Below are 22,180 nucleotides of genomic sequence, written 5' to 3' on the forward strand. Positions count from 1 at the left end.
TAAAGTCAAAAAATATTTCTTTTTACCAACAGTAGGGGTTCTTATAGGTCCACATATATCACTATGGATTAAATCAAGAACTTTAAACGTCTTACTTCTGATTTTTTAGGAAAAGATTTCCTCATTAATTTACCTTCAATACAAGTGACACATTGTTTTTTCTGACCACAATCATTTATTTTTATGCCAATAGCTAAATCTTTACTTACTATCATTTTTATATCATCAGGGCTTCTGTGACCTAAACGTCTATGCCATGTATGTATACAATTATTCATTTCCTCATATGTTTTTACAATATTTACTTTTTCTGAAAACATGTTTAATTTATATAAACCATTACAGTATTTTCCTGTGGCTATAATAGAATTATTAATTTCTATATAACAATTACAATCATCAAACTTTATGTTATAACCAGCTTTTGTAATTTTAGACACCGATAACAGATTATTGCTTAGCTCAGGTACAAATAAAACATCTTTAAATTTTAAACTTATGCATTTACCTGAAATTTCTGTTTTTACTAAAATATCACCTTTACCTTTGACTTGCATTTCCTGTCCATTTGCAACTATAATTTTATTTAACTTTGAATAGTCCAATTTAATAAATAATTCTGGATTATTTGACATGTGACTTGTAGCCCCTGAATCAATATACCATTCTAGATTATTTTTACTGTTACCGGAAACATTGAAACAAAAAAACTGAGACAGACAACTCATCACCTTCAACAGTTACTTTGGCATGTTGCTTTCCCTTATTTCTGTCTTTCTTCATGAAAAAACAATCTTTTTTGTAGTGACCTTTTCTATGACAATAATAACATTCTATTTTTTCTTTCATCTCCTTCGAAAACTTTTTATTTGTGTTTAATGCCGTCTCTGTTGAACTGGTATCTTCTTTTCTTTTATACTCATCCATTAGTTTTCCCTTTACATATTCAAGAGTCAATTCATCATCTGGCCTAGCATCTAATGCTGTTACTAATGTGGAATAACTTTCTGGCAATCCACCTAACAATAATGCAGCTACATGGAAATCCTTAATAGTCTCACCAACTCCTCGTAGTCTTTCAACTAATTCTAGTATTTCTTTAATGTATTCATGCATTGGTTTATTTTCAAGTCTAGACTGATACAGCTTCCTCAATAAATACAACTTGTTACTTAAATTATTTCTTTCATGTACCTTTTGCAGTTCATTCCACATTTCTTTCGCATTCTTGCATTTATAAATGTGTGCTATCTGATTGTCTTCGATACTTAATGAAATTGTAGCTTGTGCTTTTTCATCTTTACGTTTCCATTCAACAGATGGTTCATTTGGTATTGCCTCTTCTACAACAGACCAATTTCCTTCTCGTGTAAGCAACATTTTAATTCTAAATTTCCAATTTTGATAATTGTTGTTGTCTAGTCTGGCGAAAGTAAACTTTACACTTTCAGATTCCATTTCTGCTTTTAATTTGCTTTACAAGCCAAGCCGGCACGCCTTATTTTTTAGATTAGCTTTTATACTTTACTTTGAAATTCACTGAAGCTTATTAAATCTGGCCTGGGCCCATAACCTGTTGTAATATTCGTTTCTTCTATAATATAAATAAAAGAAATTTATACAGGTTCTTCTATACTTTTATTATATTAGAAGTAAAACTACACAAAATGACTTGAATCTGAAAGTAACCATTTTTTTTTATTCTTGACATAATAATCATCCTTGCCAACTTAATTGCTGGGTTACGTTCAGTAATTTTTTACAACAATAACAACAAAGCAACAATTGTGCGCGAAGTGATGGTCAGTGATTTCAAAGCGGTAATAAAAGCGAAAGCTCAGTGTAAGTGGCAAAGTGAGTGGAACATATCGCAGTCAATATTGAAAACCATCAAACCATACGTTAAACCATGGAAAGGTAGCCCAAAAAGTCGCGCAGATCAAATAAAAATCGATCGCTTAAGGCTGGGTCACACTAAAGCAACACACTCCCATCTATTTAATAGAGAAAACCCACCGATATGTGAAACTTGTAACGAGAACCTTAATGTTGAACATTTATTGTTAAACTTTCGAAAGTACAGAAATGAAAGAATACTTAACAATTTTCCAGACAATATAACCTCCTTACTCAATGAAAATTGTAATAATGCAAACATAATTAAGTATTTGAAAGACACCAAATTATATCACAAACTATAATTGACATGTCGCTAATAACCTTTGTAGTTGATGCGACAATAAATTAAAAAAAAAAAATATTGAATTCTATGAGTTTGAAAATTTTTACAAGCTTCAGTAATATCAAAAATCACCAGAAATCTTAATTAATTATAGTAAGTAAAATTTTATTATTGTTATACATTTATACATATTTCTTATATTGTATTTAACCATAACTTCAGTCCCAGACGATGAAATTCGTTTTTTTTTTATAATTTTTAAAAGAAAGATAGACTTTGACGTTTCAACTTTTCTTCAAGTCTTTATCAAAATATGATATTGACACTGACAATTTGCTTATTTATAGTGATTTATAGATCAGCTTCATCATGAATATCAAAATAAGGATGAAATCAACTTAGAACTTTATCTAATAAGAAAAATTAATATTTCATTGGTCCCTATATATCAAATATATAGCAGTAATCAATTAAATTATTTGTAGTTTTATTAGATTTTACAAAATGGAACTATAAATTTTACTTTAATTATTTAGATCTTTTTTATCATTTATAGCTTTTTTGTCTATTAGATTGCGTTTCAAGAATTTTGAATTTTTATAATTGAAATTGTTTTTTTGATATTCCATGGTTCGTTAATTTAGTTCTATTTTTTTTATCGTATTGATGACCTCCTAGTCTATTTTCTAAATACTGAGACGTTTGCCCTATCTAGACAGCGTCACAATTAGTACAAGGCACTTGATATATAATATTACTTCTTTTGTTTTTTGGTGTTTTAGATTTTAATTTAGTGAAATATTTGGATAATGTATCATGTCCTTTATGACTTATATTAATATCATAGTTATTGAAAAATTTGAAAAATTCGATAATTGTTGGGAAAGTCCTTATACATATGGTAAGGAAAAATGTTTTATGTTTCAGTGCATGAAATTTGAATTCACCTAAATAATAGTTAATCCATTTGACATTTTATTGCAGTAGGTTTCAATGAATCAATGATGAAGAATTATGATTCAAGAGGATCCTAGACTCTTATCAGTTGGAATTTTTGAAACCGTTGGTGACATCCATTCTGAACACTCTTTACACGATACCAACACTCACAATTTCACCGTGTGGCGCGCATTTAGATAACCAAATTATCGTCTCCAGAGACTGAAGATAAACAATTTATCTTCTGAAGACGATAACTTGGTTATCAAAACGCGCGTCATATGGTGAAATTTGAGTGATGGTGTAGTGGTACTGTGAAGAGTGTGTTCACTACCTGAACTCTTATGCACATTTTTAGAACAGAAGAAACTACATTTCATTGATGAAAGTTTGATAAGGAGGCGTAATGTACAGGTTACCAAATTCAGAATCAAGGTCGATGAATGTTTAGCGGCGGAATTAAGAACAGTGTAATTGTTAGCATTTGGATTTTTAATGGGGACCTTGATAGGGTGAACAACCTAAAATTTTTGCACAACAAACTTCCACTACTTGTAAGTAAAAAAAATCAAGTGTAAGTGGGTCATTTAAAAAATGAGTTGGCCATTTCTAGACAGTACAAGAGATATATTAGTGATTTTTTTGAAGGTATCTACTTAATACTAAAACATTCTAGTTCATGTGAAGTGGGCATGAAAAGAAATATTATGTTGGCGGCTCATTCTTTACCGATGGAAAATTAATTATTCTATTATATTAACTTATAATAAACTTGGATACTTTTTATTACATGGTTAAATCGCACTTTAAAAATGGTAAACACTTTGAAATAAACTATTTATTTAACAGATTCAAATGAAATTATTTCATTCTGTTATTAAATATTAAAAATATTTTTTCCTTGTTTAAAGAGAAATAGAAATATCAATACACTGAAAAATTTGCCCATAAAAAAAGGAATAATATATAAAACTGAAATTAAAAGAAATGGGAGTTCCTTCAAATCAGCTTTTATTTTTAAGATATAATGTTTTTGTATGATTTAATGTTTATTTTTCACTTTATGTCTCTTCACTGCCTTTTTATTACATTCTTCAATATGTCTTTTATTTTTCTTCTTCTTCATTTCCTCACCAACAACTTCCATATTCTGAAAAATGGTTTCATATTCCTCATCTAAATCAACACCATCTTCTATATTAAGTGAATTGCTGTTATCTTTCTCATCTTGCTCTTTTTTTTCTTCTTTTACCGCAGGTGTTACCAATAAAGTCGTCAAATTGACTTTCATATAAGTCTAAAAAATAACAAATACTATTTCAAATTTCTATTACTATAAATATACAGAGGTCAACATAAGTCTGGCAAGAAATTTGCATTGAAAGAAAAAAACTCAATGTCAAAATCAATTTATCAAAAGAAGTTCTAAAAGGGATTAGAGAAAGGATTATTGTAAGTGATCAAATTGATGCTTATCTTGATCAATACATCTACGGCAACGTTCCTCAACGGAGAGGGAGTTGAAGGTCAAGCAGTTAACCAATTCCAATGGGGTTTGATGGGAGTGTTGATTAATGGTACAATGGGTCTAGGTCATAAGAGTAGGTTTATCAATTTTTGCTAAACAGTAAACAATATGAATTATGAATCTGCCAAAGTTTTGACAACTGTAAAAACTACAAACAACGTTTATTTTTAGAAATAACATACGAGAATATATTGAGAAATTCTCAACCTACTATAGAACCAAACAAAATTTAAATGTCAAAATATTTTATTTATATATTCTCCTCTTAATTGGATACATTTATTACAGTGAACCTGCAACGTCTCTAGACCTTTCAAAAAAAAATGTTTCTTCTTGCTCTGCAAACCAGACCTCCATCAACTTTTATTACCTCCTCGTTGGAAAAAACCTTACGACCTTTTAAACTTTTTTTCAGATGAGGAAAGACAAGTCGAATAGTAATCTCCCTTATCCAAGACGTCAATCATGATTACTCCATGGCAATCCCAAAAAACTGAAGCAAGAACTTTTCCAGCAGATTTTTGGACTCGAAACTTTTTAGGTTTTGGAGAACCAGAATGTCGCTATTCCATCGATTGTTACTTTGTTTCTGGATCGTAGAAATGTACCCAAGTCTCATCCATAGTAACAATTCGGTTTAAGAAGTCTACCTCGTTTTTAAATCGAACACTGATCGAACGCGATGCTTCTACTCTTGCACGCTTTTGATCAACATTCAAACATTTGGAGATCCATTTTGCAGCAATTTTTGTCATGTCCAAATTGACGGTATATGATGAACGCTTTAGATATCCGTTTTAGCCCGATTCGACGGTCTGATTAGATAATGTCATGAACTGCATCGATTTTTTGGGGACTGACACAGAAACTGTCCTTCCCGATCGGTCATCATCTTCAATGGAAAATTTACTTCTTTTGAAGCTTGCAGTCCAATTTTTCACGGTCGCATACGAAGGACATTGATCACCAAGGGTATTAAGCATATCTTCGTAAATCTGCTTCCCTCTTAACCTTTTTAAATACAGGTACTTGATGATGGCTCGATACTCCAATTTTCCGATTTTCACAATTTCGGTGGACATCTTTATTCTTTTAATTTATTGCGTAACTCTTTACTTTTTTGACGTCAAACTTTACACTGACACTTATAATAAGTTATTGTTCGTTGCTATGGTAACACAATATTTTATTTATGCATGGAACTGGTTTAGGCTAACTAGATATCAATACATTTTCGTATATTGCCCAAAATGATCAATGCAGTAATAAGAAAACTGATTTAAATAACCTTAGTGTAATTTATGCAAATCTTTTAGATTTTGAAAAAACAAATTCTATAAAAATTCAACGCCATTAACAACCAACTAACCTCACCTAATCTATAAATTTCAACTTCGCTTATAACGACCTAACCTATAAATTTATTGTCATTTATATTCTAGCCAATGAATATTCAACTACATTCATAACGACCTAACCTATTAAAATATAATGTTATCCATAAATTTACCAATCAATATTAAACATCATTCACTAAAACTTATTCTTATCTATCCTATAAAAATTCAACGTCATTCAAAATCTAACCAATTAAAAATTAATGAAAAATCCTATGGTAACCAGAATCAATATTTCTATCAACGTCAATTTGAATATTGAATTTTGAATTCTATGAGTTTGAAAATTTATACAAGCATTAATACTATCAAAAATCACCAAAAATCTTAATACATGCTGAAAAATTATCAATGATCTTGATTTCAAATCTTTTAACAGTAATTGCATCTTTAACAGCAGCTAATTTCGGTCTTTATCTTAATAAAGACTGAAATTGGGTCTCTAAACAGCATTGTTGAGTCTTCCTTACCTTTTGCAACAATTCTTTTGTTTCCAAGTGGTGTACCCTCAAATGTCTATCTAAACTAGTAGAAAAAACATAAGGTTCTATTGGATCACAAACAATATCTGTTACACTTCCAGCAAAAGTTGTAAATGTTTTCATACACTTGCCAACCTTCATATCTAATAATTGCATATATCCCCTAGTCGTCCCTACCAAACATTGCCTAAAAAATAATAAGCGTTTTAATTTCACTTGAATCCCAATGACCGCACAATAAGTTGAAAAGTTGGAGTTCTATTAATTATTAAAAAATTATTCAATTCGCCAATGACAACGTAATTGTCGTAAAAGAAAGTTTAAATTCATTTTTCACAAACAATAATTCCTAAATTTAGGAATTATTGTTAAAATAAAAATCGAATAATGTGCCAAATGTATAATAGTGAAATCAAAGAACGTCAAAACGGAGAAAGATCTCACAAAAAGTGTTAAAGTGAATGAAGGTTAATGAAGGACAAAAGGACAAACAGAGGTCACGTTGAAATCAAAGCGGTGTTGTTGGATTGTATTCAATACCTAGAAAGGATATTAGAATAGAGAAACATAGAAACCATAGAAGTTTTAAAAACAATAAGAGACAAAGAAAGTCCAGATTTCTTTACAAGAAGTTAAGCTATCAAAAAAAGTCAATAGTACGAGAAGAAATATCGGACACGAAGAAAGTGAAAGGTATTCTACAGGTTCTGATGATGGAAATCAAACAAATGGTTAAAAATCTGCGAAAATATGGAGAAATTACAGAAAGAAAACATTGAAATGAAAAAGAATATTACTTAGCTAACGGAAAAGGTAGATTTCTTAAAAAAATAATAAAAGAGAAGCTGTCGAGCTACACTCTCAACAGGTGAAGAGAATACGTGTATTTTTTTATAGGAAATCAGAAACATCAGCTCACCAGCAAAACTCTCTTTCTAAAAGCCGAAGGCTTCATGATAGCTATCCAGGATCAAGGTATCAACCTAACAACTACCAGATGAATGTGATTAAATATCCGAACACTCGAGCAGACAAATTCAGAAAGTGTTGGTACACATCGCGGAGACCAGTTAACTATAACATCTGCTTGTAGTGTGTTGGCTAATACTGACCATGATTTACCAAAAACGGGCCAACAATTTCTGTCTTTTCAATACTTATACGTCGTACTATAAATACCAGCCGAAGGAGGTGATCGAGAATGAAAATTGTAGACTCCATTAGAATAGGTCGATTATCACCGATAAACAGGTGACGAATAACAAACCTGACATCGTAGTGGTTGATAGAGGGGTCAACTCAGTCTTCATCGTCGTAGCTATACCGAACACTCATAGAACACACCTGGAGAAACAACTGGCCAAGTATGCTGATCTCTCAATTTAGATTAAACAAATGTGGCACAGCGAAATTGCGGAAATAATCCCAGTTATCACGTCAGCAACCGGCGTCGTGCCTAAGACCCTGCACGATAGCATCGCCAAACAGGATTACCAAAAAACAATTTAGCTAACATCCTGAAGTCTGTGATATTGAATACCTGCCACACAGTGCACAGGTTTATTATGTGAACTGAGCCTAATCTTTTTGATACTTTGTATCCAGGACAGGTGAATGATACCAGCTCTAAGCTGAGTAGTGCATAAGTCTTATACTATCGCTGAAGAGACGGATAATAAGGATAACAACCAGGCAAAGGCCAGGAATTTAGAATAGATAGACACGATGAAAAAATATCAAATTGATGTTACGGCAGTGCAAGAAACAAAAAACCGAGAAGATATGGTAGGTGAATACACCTTTTTTGCAGCAGAGGTCAAAACTGGTACTTCGGAACGGGATTTATTATAAAGTCCTCTTGGATTATATTTTTATTATAATTATATTATATTTCAAACCAGTATCGAACAGGCTATGTAAAAAGATTGTGAGGGATGATAAGAAATTAACGGTTATAAACGTATATGCATCATCAGAAGACAAGGACTTGATAACCAAAAATGAATAATATGAAGAAATAAATATAGTAGAAGGAAGAGTTGCATAGTTTGATATACAAACGATAGTAGGTGATATAAATGTAATATTATGCAAAGAAGAAAAATTTAAGCACACATCAAGATAGCAATGAAAATTGAAATATGATCATCAGTCTGACTGAAGCAAAGAAAATGAAAATTAAAAGCACGAGTGTTGACCACAAGGAAATATGCAAAATAACGTGGATATCGCCTAATGTGAGAACTAAGAATCAAATATACCTTGTGTTTATAGAGAGAATTCACGAAAAAACAACAAAACATGTCGGAAGTTTTAGGCAAAATATGCAGACAGATCATGTTCTGGTTATAACTAAAATGAATTGGCAAACATCAGAGATTATTAATAAATTCAATAAGAAAAGACTGATAAGTGAAGATACAGGAAGAATTATAGAAAATATACTGGAGCGGAAAGAAAAGCCAGAAATCGAGAATGTTGAGGACATTAGAACCGAGATCAAAGTACTGTCTGAAGAAAGATTTCAATGAAAAATAGGGCTGAAGCAGGTGGGCCCTTTCTCCACATTACTTTTTAACCTCACATTGGAAAGCGGAAATACAGACACAAGGTTTAATCTATCACTAGAATCAGCAAATTTTAGCATATGCAGACGAATTGTATTATTAGCCAGATCCCGAGGGGAATTCGAAATTATTTTTCTGAAATTTCAGCAATGCTACAAACTTGAAATTAGCAGCCCTTACTTTATTTCATATGAAAACTTTTTTAAGATCAAATTTTATCAAATAAAATTATAACTTGTTTTATCTATAAATATGTTTTATCCTTAATTTTTTTCCAAAACTAATAGCTGCAGAGGAAAAATAAACATGTAAAATGTAATACGATTCATAATGGTGGAAATGACCACCTCTACCTTTTAATTACGTTTTTTAGTAGTAGTACGTTTTAGAATAGTAGGATGTTATCACTTCGGTAATTCATTTACCGTGTTTACTTAATGTTTTTTCAAATTGTAGTAGGCTGAGGTAAAACACTGTTGTTGATAGTCACCAATCGAAGTTTACTTGTAATTTTGTAGGTTAATATTTTGCGTTATCTGTGTATTGTAACATGTACAAAACGCTGAAATGGCCGACATGCAAGGTATGGCAAATGATAATTCTCAGCAAAATTGATGTCTTTATGCTGAAAAATATCCGCAACAAATGACGCCTGATCATTCCGAATTTACACATATTCATAACCGCTTCCAAAACTGAAATGTTAAAAAGAAATTCAACTAACACTGGTCGTTTCTGGATAGTTAGAAATGTAATGGTAGAACAAGATATTTTAGATGAAATTGATTTATACCCAGAAACAAGTACTAGAAAAATTGTTAACACTCTAAATATCAGCCTATCATCTGTGTGATGAGTTTTAAAGAACTAAAAAGAGAACAACACTAGTTTTCTCGAAAATTATCTCCCTCAACTACTTCAAGACATCGCACAACCGTTGGATTGGTCAGGGTGGGCCCCAACATTGGCCTCGACGATCTCCAGAGTTAATTCCTTCCCATTTCTGTCTCTATCTAAATGTCACTCATAGTTGATATCAACGATTCGTAATCAAGTAGCGTGTGACACCATAAGAAATACAATAGACCTCAAATCTTTGAACGTGTATTTATGACACGTAGGCTACGTTCATGTATTTTGGCTAGAGGTGCTAATTTCCAGCATTTATTATAAATCACATTTCTAGATCTGTACTGTTTTCCCCTCAATTTTTTAAAAAAATTATAAATTATGGTGTATATTTTTTTCCTTCAGCTATTGGTTTTAGGAAAAAAAATTGAGGATAAAAATTTTTAAATAAAACAAAGATTTTAATTTTATTTCATGAAACTTCATCTGCAAAAAATCTTTTGATATGAAATAAAGTGTAATTAGTCCTTTGCGAGCGCACGAAAATTATAGAATTTCAAAAAAATAAAAACTCAATTTTAATCACCACCTTTTAAGGGTGATATTTCGGAAAGGGGCCGAGGAAATTTTGTTATAGAAAAAACCCATGTTTATTTCATACGAGCAATCACCTCCTGAATTTGGTCATATGAATTTAGAAATACCCTGTATGTACACTATAGATAAACATATTTATAACAGCCATTTGTTTTAATGTGGCCTACCTCTATTTATCTTCAAATATTTGAGGATTTGCGTTTCAATGAGTTTAAAAATATATATATATATATATATATATATATATATATATATATATATATATATATATATATATATATATATATATAGGATACTAATGAGATACTGCTTGAGTGTATCTAAAGATGTTAAATTTATAGTTCCTATTAAAATAGTGGCAATTGTTAAGTAAATAGTATGCATTTTCTTATCAAGAATGGAGTTGAGCCGCTTTCAAAATTAACAACAAGATTCATTATAAAATTAGAAGGTGCCCAAGTCCAATCAACATTATTTAAGATGCTCCAAATTAAAAAATAAAAACAATATTGAATTATACAAAATTACAAATATAATTATACAAAATTGCAAATATAAATTTATTACAAAACAATTTACTACTCACCTACATTTTGTGCGTGTGTAAATGATTTGAACTAATTATGATGTCCTGCTGGTATGTATCGTAATGGGTCAATTATATCCTTAAATTTTACTGTTATTTTTAAAATGAGGCCGAAATCTCTTATCATTTGGTAAAAACAATGTTCTAATATTAAAAATTTGTGATCTATGATTGCCACATTATTTACAGTTTTTACAATTTTTAACCACATTAAAGCTTAATATTTCTATTTAGCCTGGTGGACATGTAAGCTATAATGTGTCTTCCACTTCTTAAATATTTAACATGTTTTAGGATGCATTTAACAAATGCTATCATATTATATTATGAAAATTGTGTAGACCCAAATTTGGCACATACATACATATTTTCGTTGCTATTGAGGTAGGTAGTCAACTTGGGAAACGGTAATGATTTTTGCAAGTTGAATGAAAACAAAATAATCTGAATTATGTAATACTTGGTTCTTCTAGTGAATTTCTAGCTGATTCTGCTATTTCAATATATATAGTTCGTATAAATTAAACATTTTCCTAACAGTTAGATCAGGATGTATATATCTTCTATTAGGATTATGAGATCTAATATAATTGAATTCAAATTTAGAAAAACTTTTAATATGGTTTTGATTTGTTGTTGATGATCCAACCATCACACACATGAATCATTTGGAGAATTTAATACTCGTTTTAACCATCCTTAACTTCCTTTACAAGAATACAAAACGTATTTTTAACAGATGGGAGCTTTTCCAATTTAAAAATTTAACAAGTATCTAAAACTTCTTTCTTGGTGAACCTTTTCTGTTTGTTGGACGTCTTCGTTCCACAATTTTGCGCTCAACAGCTTTGTAAAGTAATATATTTTGTTTGTTAAAATTTCTGGAACCCCAAATCTTCTCAAAAATATTCTATCTTCTTCAACAAATTTCTTTATATAAGCACTCTTGACAACCGGTTTGAGTACAAAATATTTTTCCTACATTCCGCTTCGCACTTTTTGGATGTATGCTTCATCCATCTTTTCTCTATTGTTATAATAATATAATAATGTTCAATAATTCTGTTTTTTTCTGTTTTTAATCTTTAGTTACATTTTCTTCTTCACTATTAAAAATGCATACCAGGGCTGATCCAATTGGCCATATATGGATGGTGTAAGATATGGATACAACATTAATTAAACGTATCAACTAATGCAATTATCCAGAAACTGAAGATAACTTGTAAATACTAATTAATTAAAATTATTCTCATCACTGCTTTCAGATATTATCACTAGTAAATATCAATATTTTAGTAGAAATGTAGTCAAGCCACCTTCAAACTGAATAGTTCAATTACTGAACTAACTATGAAAACTTATGTCAAAACTTATTATATTTGTTCGAAATGAAAATTAAAATGCTTTACTGATAAAAAACATGAAGTTATAAATATAACTATCGTAACCAGAAAATATTGAAAAACAGAGTTAGGCCACTATAAAAATAAACGGCTTAGCTAATTCATTAGAACCTTTACTTCTTCATTGTAAGAAACTTTCTATAAAGAGCAGAAGTAGAAATAAAACGTATTTTCCATGATACTGAATCGGATGGACAGGTGGATGGCCCATGTGGGGTTGTCGATATGAAGAAGTTTCTATACGATTTACAAGAAGTAGAAGATATCTCTAGATGGTTTGCAAGGAATGACGGTGGCGCCAACGAGGATTATACAAAAAGTAAATAAGAGTATGTTTTCATAGAAGGTATCTCCAGTGTGTTTAGAAGAAGCGAAGTTTTTTTAGAGGGCTTGCTAAAATGAAGGGTAGTGTATCCGAGGCTATGCAGTGTTGTATGCTGTTGCATTTAAAAGAGATTTTTAGAGGGTATATACAAGAAGTCGTTTTATTTTTTTCAATTTTTAATATTTTAATATTGAATACTATAAAAAAAGGAATACGATGATTTCCGGCAAGACGGTTATCTAATCGTATACAATGTCATAATGTTATTTCTAGTTATGAAGCACGTGCAGACCAATAATAATTTCGCTTAAAATGTAATACAAGCGCATGTGCAATTTTTCGAATGATTACATCTTATTTATTCAGTATCTAGAGTCACAAAAACCATATTATTAAAGTAAGCCTGTTGAAGGAAATGCAATTATTATTTTAATGGTTTATATTACACAGAACACAAGGTAAATATATAAAATTTTTTCCAATAAATAATATACACGGTAATTACATTATTAAAGTAAAGTTAGTAAAGATTTTAATTGATCCAGTACACCTTGGTTGGGACAGGAAATGTTAAAAAGATTTCAATTAAATATCCCAGCAGCAACGACCTTTTTTGTATATTCACTATATTTGTAATACATATCTCGATAAAAAAAATAGATGTATCAGTTAATTTAAATGATGATGTTACATATGAAGAAATATCAGGAAATTTATCATTTATAAGCCCTCGACTTACTATTTCTGTAGGATCTGCAATAAACGCAGGTATGAAGAACTATCTTAAAATAGAAAAGTCTTACTGCTATTTGTTTGAAATATTGTATCGATAAAAGTATAAGGAGATAAATTTAACGAAAAATCGTCAACAATTTTCAAATTAGGAGAGGATGCAGTGAATATTCGATGCGATTGTTTGTCAAAGGCTACCAAATTTTCTACGAAGTTTTGAAAGATATAGGCAATCGGAGTTGATTTGAGTTCTTTTGGAATACAGTTAATAAGGTAATCAGGATTTGAAGGTCATGTTATTCAGATCAAGTTTCCACAAAAATTCATTATGTCCTACGTATAGACAAAAATTAGGAAATGAGGCGGCATTAGCTAAAAACATCAAAAAAGGAAATTTTATCTCACAAAAATTTATTTTTAAACCATTATTGGGATTGTAATTTTTCGATAATATATGCTCATTTGTTATTGTGAATGGAGCATATTTTTGTTTTTTGACCCTATCGAGCTTCCACTCCCCTTCCATTCTTTAAGTGTTTAATGCTGTATTGGTATCAATGATACATAATTGCTTCCTCAGTATCAGTACGCCCCAATCCCAGATTATATGACCAATTTCATAAGCTATAACTATCCATAAACTATGTGAACCATCTTTTGAATAACTTACTTCACTATAATCCCATGTTTTATCGAGATCAATATTGTAGTTCGATACACTGATTATCATTTGTAGGAAAATAACCATGAGCCAACTAAGTATATAAAATCTTTTTGTTCCATTTAGAATAAATTCAATAGTTCTTTTCATTTTGGGAACAACGAGATCATAACATTAAATGTTTCGTTTCATCATTTAATATTCCATCAACTGGTGAACTATATTTCTCTTGAAAAGCAATTAATGAAGTTTTGAAATTTTTCAAAGTATTACTTTCATTGAACATGTACTGTTGAGGTCAGATATAAAATAAATATACAAAGTACATCCGGTACGGTTAACGACATATTGTACTGTACTGATTAGAACTTCCACATTGAAGTTAGTAATAATAATAATAATAATAATAATAATGTTTTGCCTCATTTTCTGTCCATGTATAAGTAAAAAGTTACCATCAACTAAAACATAGCGTTATATCCAGCCTACAGCATTCCCCAACTAGAAGCATCTTAATTTAAAGATACTCTGATGCTAGCAGTATGAATATGATCAAAAAATGTAGATTCAGTTCCTTCTATATCACGTTTAACAGTTTGGAAACATACAATGATGAAACGTGGTCTTTGAACTGCTGTGCTTGTTTTCACGGACCAAATTTCTTTTCTAGCTCCAGAAGTAATCGCAGGTAACTCGTTAAAATCCCATTTTCTGAACGGAATCCATATCAGTTCATCTGTCATCACTAGAATAAATGTTTTACTTCCAACTCCATACTTTCAATAGAAATTTTTGCTCATGTACCAGTTGTAACGTTACCTTTCTCTTTGATAACTATACAATCATTATCGTTAGATCTCACATATCATATCTATCTACCGCATGTTATCATGGGATAATAGTGGAAAACATTGAAAATATGCTTTAGGGACATAAGCAGGCTAAAGGTCTTGTTGTGTGAAGCCAAATAGGTGCTGAAGGATAGTCCCATCCACCCAATACCATATGATTAAAATCATTTTCAACGTAACAAAGATAAGCTCTAATGATAGTAATAAATCTTGGGCCTTACTGTTTCAATCACACGAATCAAAGAGAAAGGCGCCAAAGTTTTCAGTCTGAGATACATTAATCCATTTGATTGATGCTAAATTCCACTACATCATTATTATTAAATGATTTGATAAAAGGTGTATAGGACCTGTATTCAGCTTTAGCTATTCGCGTTTTTTATAACTAATCCCATTTGCTTCGAGCTCATAATTCCAAAACAAGAGTACTTTCTTTACTTGGATTATTGACAGGATTTCCGTCTTGATCCAAAGCCAACAACGTAATGTTGGTAATTTCGCGTTGTGGAATTACTGGACTATACAATAGATTTGAAGGAGTTTCATTCATAGCGTATTCAGGACCAATTCCTATGGCAAACTCATAAATTGTTTGAGCAGGTCTATCACCATCAAATATCTCAATGTAATGTAAGCATCAAAGTGAATGGTTGTCACACAATAATTTCCTAATTATTCCCATTGGCCATTGGCATGGTGGATATAGGGTGTTTTTTATTAAGACTAAAGTGCCCACAGAAATAGTTGATGGGGCGTCTTTCCACTTGTACTGCTGATGTAGCTGAGAAATATATTGTCTTGAAAATCTTCGCCAAAATTGTTAGTAGAGTTTCTGGATGTGTTCTAATCGAGTCAAACGATACTTGTTGGTATTAGTATAGTCAATGTTGGGAATGGAGGTCAGAACTCGACCTATTAAGAAATGGGTTGGTATAATGGGTGACAAGTCATTAGGGTCAATTGATTGCGCAAACAATGGTCGATAGTTTAATATACCTTCGATTTGTATCACTAAGGTGAACATTTCTTCGTAAGTCACATTATTATTAATAAGAGCTCGCTTCAAATGAAATTTGCAACTTTTAACGGCTGCTTCCCACAATTCGCCATGATTTGGGGTGTACGGAGGAATAAACTTCCATTGTATATTATATTGACTGGTAGAATTGACAATAGAGGCCTGATTGTTAAATAAAAATTTACTAAGATCTTTCAATAAGTTGTTAGTGCCGTGAAATGTAGTTCCGTTATCGGAATATATTATTTTGGGAACACCTCGTCTAGATACAAAACGTTTTAAGCATGCTAAGAAATTGTTGGAAGTTAAATCAGTTACTATTTCGCAATGTATTGCCTTAGTGCAAAAACAAACGAAAATAGCCAAATAACATTTATTAAGTTTAGCTCCTTTACCTAGTTTGTTCAAAATATAGAATGGGCCGGCATAATCAACTCCGGTCACTTCAAATGGAAGGTTTGACATTGGACAGGAAAATGGAATAGGATTGAACCTGAAACAATTCACGCAATTTCTCACTGTTTGTTTGGCTAATATAGAACCACCAACAGGCCAGTAGAATTGTCGAACCGAACTTAATAGTAGTTATGGTCCTGGGTGTAACAATTGACTATGTTTATGATTAAAAATTAGCTTGGTAAAATTGTGTTTACTTGAGAATAAGATTGGATGTTTTATGTTAAATGGTAAGTAAGTATTTTTTAATCGTCCCCCAACTCTGATGATTCCTTTCTCATCAATAAAGAGCGCTAATGAGGCAAATTTATGTTTAGCATCTAATTGCTTGTTTTTACGAAGTAATTCTAGCTCCTCGGAAAATGATTCCATTTGAGATAATTTAATTAAAATGGTATTGGTGTTTTCCAATTCTTCAACTGATAATGGGCCAATAACTTTGGTATCAGATTTTCGTGCATTATTGATAAAACGCATACAATATGCTGTGACTCTTTTTAATCGTTGTAAACAAGAGAATTTTGTAAATAAATCACAAATTTTTGTATGTTGTGATATGACCAAAATAGTTTTAGATTTTCTTAGTTCTGGGAGATCGTGTTTAGAAATTGAAAAATTAGTAATTGGCCATTCTGATGATTGTAACAATAAAAATCGAGGTCCTTTCCACCAAATTGCACTTGACATCAGCATTTTAGGCATTATACCTCAAGATGCTAAATCTGCAGGGTTTTCCTTAGTACTAACATATCTCCAATTTTCAATGTTCGTGAGATTGTATTTTAGATACGCGATTAGCAACAAAGGTCTGTAATAAATTGGGTTCCGTGTTAATCCAACATAGGGCGACTTGAGAATCGGACCACAAGAAGACAAGCACACAATTCAAGTTTTGGAATTGTTATTGTCTTCAGTGGCGACACTTTGGTTTTGGCACATAGTAATTGAACGTTATAATTTCCGCTATCGTCAACACTACGTAAGTATATGCAACATGAATATGCATCTCTCGATGCATCGCAGAAGCAATGGACATCTGTAAGTACATAGTTTAAATAAATAGCATTTCTAGGAATAGGTAATTGATTTAAACTGCCAAGTTCATTCTGAAATCGATACCAAGTTTGTTCTATATCTTGTGGAATAGGCTCATCCCATCTAATGTGTAGGGACCATAATTTCTGTATTATTAATTTTGCAATAACTATTGAAGGGCTCAATAACCCTAAAGGATCGTAAATTTGAGCAATAATTATTGAAAGAATGTGACGTTTAGTAATTGTGTTTCGATGGGTAAATTGTTTAATTGTATATTTTAGAATATCATTTTTATTGTCCCATTGGATTCCCAAAGTTTTACAACTTTCTTTATCACCTATATCTAAAATTGCATTTGAGATATTGTTATCTTTGAAGCCACAAACTACTTGAAAATTATTAGAAATCCACTTTCTTAAAATGAAATTAGCGGATGATAAGACATCACATATGCCTTTGCATAATTTTTGTAATTCTATTAAATCGTTAGAACCGGTCAACAAATCGTCCACGTACATGTCCTTTAGTATTGTTTCACAGGCTTTGGGGTATTGATTCATATTGTGTTCCGCTAGCGTCTTAATACACTTGATAGCCAGATATGGAGCTGATCGAGTTCCATATGTAACTGTATTCAAGTGATAAGTGCAAAAGTTACTTTTGGGGTTATCACGCCATAGTATCTGTTGTAAAGGTCTATTCTCTCGATCTATAAGAATTTGACGATACATTTTTGATATGTCAGCTGAAACCACGAATTTATAAGTTCTGAATCGTAAAAGAATGTTTATAATGTCATTCTGAACTTTAGGGCCGATATATTGTAGATCCTTAAGCGACCACCCTGTAGACGTCTTACAGCTTCCATCAAAAACTACGCGTAAACGAGTTGTCGTACTCATTTCTTTTAAAATACCATGATGTGGTAAAAAGTATTTAATTCCATCGGGTTCAATAGTTAATTTAGTCATATGACCTAAAGTTTCATATTCTTGAATAAAATCGGTGTATAATTGTTTAAATTGAACATCCGTGAAACGTTTTTCTAATGTCTTAAATCTTCTAATTGTTTCGGGTTTAGACCTGCCCAATAGTTCTGGGGATTGTTTTAACGGGAATTTTACTACAAACTGAGACCGTTTTCTATGCGGAAAGTATTTTCGTTAAATAAAGACTCACACACAATATCGTCTTGAGATAAAAATTGATTACTACCTTTTATTTCTTCAATTTCCCAGAATTCCTTTAACTGGTCATCTTAAGGAATATGACTTGAAAGGTTACACATGATTGTTTTATTATTATCAATTGGAAGCGCACCTATTACTATCCATCCAAATACAGTGTTAACTAACATATTATTTCCCAATTTTATTTTTTCGTTTAATAACAAATCCCAAAATATATTGGCGCCCAACAATAAATCGACTTCTTGTGGACATCCAAAACTGGGATCAGATAATTGAACATGTTCCGGTATCTTTAATGTACTAGGATTAAAATAAGCAAATGGAATATTACCAGTTATTACAGGGACGACTAAACATGAAATTGTATATTCATGATCATTAACGCAAGAATAAAGAGAAATAGAACATTTTTTATTTATATAAGATACAGATTTACCTATTCCAGAAATTGAGACAATGTAACAAGGTAACAATGGTATATTTAGTAAACTACATAGCCTTTCAGTTATTATATTGGATTGAGCTCCACAATCCAGCAGTGCTCTTATTTGATGAAAATTGCCTTGGTTGTCTTTAATTTCACATGAGACGGTAGATAACATTGAATTGGCGAAAGTTTCCGCTTTTAAAATCGTGTTTGAATTATTGTGGTTTACAACTACATTCATCGAAGTTGTTGGTTCATTAGAAGGATTATTTGCCGGGGGTACTACATTATATTGTTTGTGAAGCAGTGTATTGTGCTTCCTTTAGCATATTGTACATTTGCCGTGTTTACAATTTTGTTTATCATGACCTGCAAGTAAACAATTTTCGCACAAGTGCAAATTTTTAATTTTATGAATTCTTGTATCAACATTTAAAGCTAAAAACTGAGGACACTTATAAATTGTATGAGCTTGCTTACAATAATTACAGGACAATGATTTATTTGTTGATAAAAGCATATGTACTGGATTGTTCTTATTCTTACTTAAAGACTCGTCCAAACATTGTAAAATGTCAGATTTGTCAAGAAATTCATAAATTCGTCCAAAGTTGGTAATTCAGAATGATATTTCATTTATTTCCAGTCACGAATCGTATTTTTGTCCAATTTATTGGACACAATATAAATAATAAAGGAGTCGTATAAAATACCTTTAGTTAACTCTAAGCCTTCTAGCGATGTTAAATGTTTAGAAATTTCATCTAATAACTTACGGAATTGTATATAATTTTCTCTAACAATATTTTGCACACTTAGAATAGACTTGAAATAGCTATCGATTAAGAATTGTTTTTTATCAAATCTTTCACCTAAAAGGTTCCAAGCTCTTTCAAATGGTTTGTCTGTACTTCAATAAATCGAGAAGCGTACCCTTCTAGAGACGCCTTTAAAAACTGAAATTTCTGATTCTCATTCAAATTTGTATTGTCACATATGATAGTTTTAAAATTGGTTTTAAATTGAAGCCAATGATGAAACTCTCCATCAAAGCTAGGTAATTTTAACTTTGGTAATAAAACATTCTGAAGAGGATCAAAATTATTCGACGAAATGTTGTTAACTGAATTTGAATTTTGTTCAACGCTTGTATCTAGACGTGGTTGTAAAGTTTGTATAAATTGTTTCAAAAAATCAAAAGCAGCATAATATCTATCTTGAAATGTATCGCGTTCATTGAATTGTTTATCTAAGTCATCCTCTTTACATTCAGACTCTATAATCGATTGGATTTTGTCAAATTCATCTAATAAATTTAAGTGATTGTCGTATCGCATTTGTATTTCATTAAATCCTGGAACTGATTCGTTAATTTTATCTATGAATTTTTCTAATAATGTAAGTTTTTGTTTAATTGTACCTCTTTTACGGTATAAAATTGTGAGGTCAATATTCTCTATTGGGGGAATTATTGCAGTTTAAATTGTAATTTATTATCAAAAAATAACCTACGACAGAAAATTGCACCTTAATTGTGATGAAATAGCTACTTCAATTGCTTAACATTGATTGTACCTTCTTACTAGGCTTAAAATTGTAAGTAAAGTAGTAATTTGTATCTTTTAAAATAATTGCATGTGATTTTTATAAATCAAACTAATGAAATTGTATTATAAATTGCCTAGACTGAATAGAAAATAAATTATATTATTATAAACTGTTCAATTGAAAATTGTAAGAAAAATACGTCGCATATCTTGTTGCGATGTAAAATACCGCTAAAATTGTCTTAACACATTTAAATTGTAATTTTTATTGAAATAATTGAATAAATTTTCAATAGTTTATTGAAGAGTTTCGACCATTTTCTGATTAAATAGAACAAATGATCCTAAGATAAAGGAAAAAATAGAATAAAATAGGAATTGTATGGAAAAAGTACCTGAATTGCAGTCGTTCAGTCAGTTAGTCACTATCGCTTGTTACTTCGCTCGATATTTTTCCTCGCCTCTTCTATGGGCCACTGGACACACTCGATTGTTGTTAAATTCCAGATAGTTTTTACACTGTTTAGATATTTTTCTATCTTATATTTATCCGGCTCGAAGGACCAAAATGTTTAAAATTCTTTGCTGGTTCAAATAAACTAATTGTTGATGTGTGGACTGTATTATTTATTAATAATATTAAAACATGTGTTAGTTGGGTTTTAATGTCGATGTAACAACAACACATTTCTAATTAATACAAAAATAGAAAAAACTTTGTTGGGCGGCGTTGCCTCGTTTTCGACTTATTTTAACATAATAAAAAAATTATTTTAAAGATTAATTTTAACACTAATTCTTTCAAATCTTTTAAAGTCTAGAATTGATAACATTAAACCGTATGATTAGTATATGATTCTAATTAGGTGTGAAGACCTTATTAATGATTATCGGCAATTTAATGAAGCACAATTATCTAAACACTTATTCCAATCAGTTCAAGAAAAACTTATAGATAAAGCAGAAATATTAGTAGGTAATCGTGCTGAGTTAACAGATTGGCCGAGATTGAAAGAAGCCCTGATTCAGTGTTTCGCTAATCGTAGAAATATTGACTCAAGAGCTCACTAGAATGAAACCATTTAGGAACGAACCATGGATGAACTTTGGAAGTCGAATTCAATTATTAAGAAATAGTATAGCGCAGAAAATTAGTAATAATCTAACATGACTAACGCGGAGAAAGTGTGCCAAATAAACTATTATGATAAAACTACACTTAGTACTTTTATAGCAGGTTGTAGTGGTACCTTAAGAAATAATTTGCATCTTAAAAATCCAGCCTCACTGGAAGATGCAATGGCCTATCTGAGTGAATTTGAAAACTTTGAAAAATTATATGGCAATCTAAATGACAATAACCGAGCAACGACGTCCAGATTTAATTGTAATTATCGACATC

General features: G+C 31.0%; 1 protein-coding gene and 1 long non-coding RNA gene across 2 annotated transcripts in view; one reads left to right on the plus strand and one right to left on the minus strand.

Annotated features, from left to right (window-relative positions):
* Positions 1–2,211: 2,211 nt before the first annotated feature.
* Positions 2,212–3,971, plus strand: LOC130440971 (uncharacterized). The gene is made up of 3 exons (XR_008909569.1): positions 2,212–2,335; positions 2,965–3,675; positions 3,770–3,971. It is a non-coding gene; the product is annotated as an uncharacterized LOC130440971 (long non-coding RNA).
* Positions 3,972–4,097: 126 nt separating this feature from the next.
* Positions 4,098–22,180, minus strand: part of LOC130440970 (WD repeat-containing protein 74) — a 32,061-nt gene continuing 13,978 nt past the window's right edge. The window contains exons 4-5 of the mRNA XM_056774392.1: positions 6,517–6,715; positions 4,098–4,418 (exon numbers count right to left, since the gene is read on the minus strand). Of these exons, the coding sequence (XP_056630370.1) occupies positions 4,164–4,418; positions 6,517–6,715 (454 nt within the window). The 3' untranslated portion in view covers positions 4,098–4,163. The remainder of the gene's footprint in view (positions 4,419–6,516; positions 6,716–22,180) is intronic.

Source organism: Diorhabda sublineata, chromosome 3 (assembly GCF_026230105.1).
Source record: "Diorhabda sublineata isolate icDioSubl1.1 chromosome 3, icDioSubl1.1, whole genome shotgun sequence".
NCBI lineage: Eukaryota > Metazoa > Arthropoda > Insecta > Coleoptera > Chrysomelidae > Diorhabda > Diorhabda sublineata.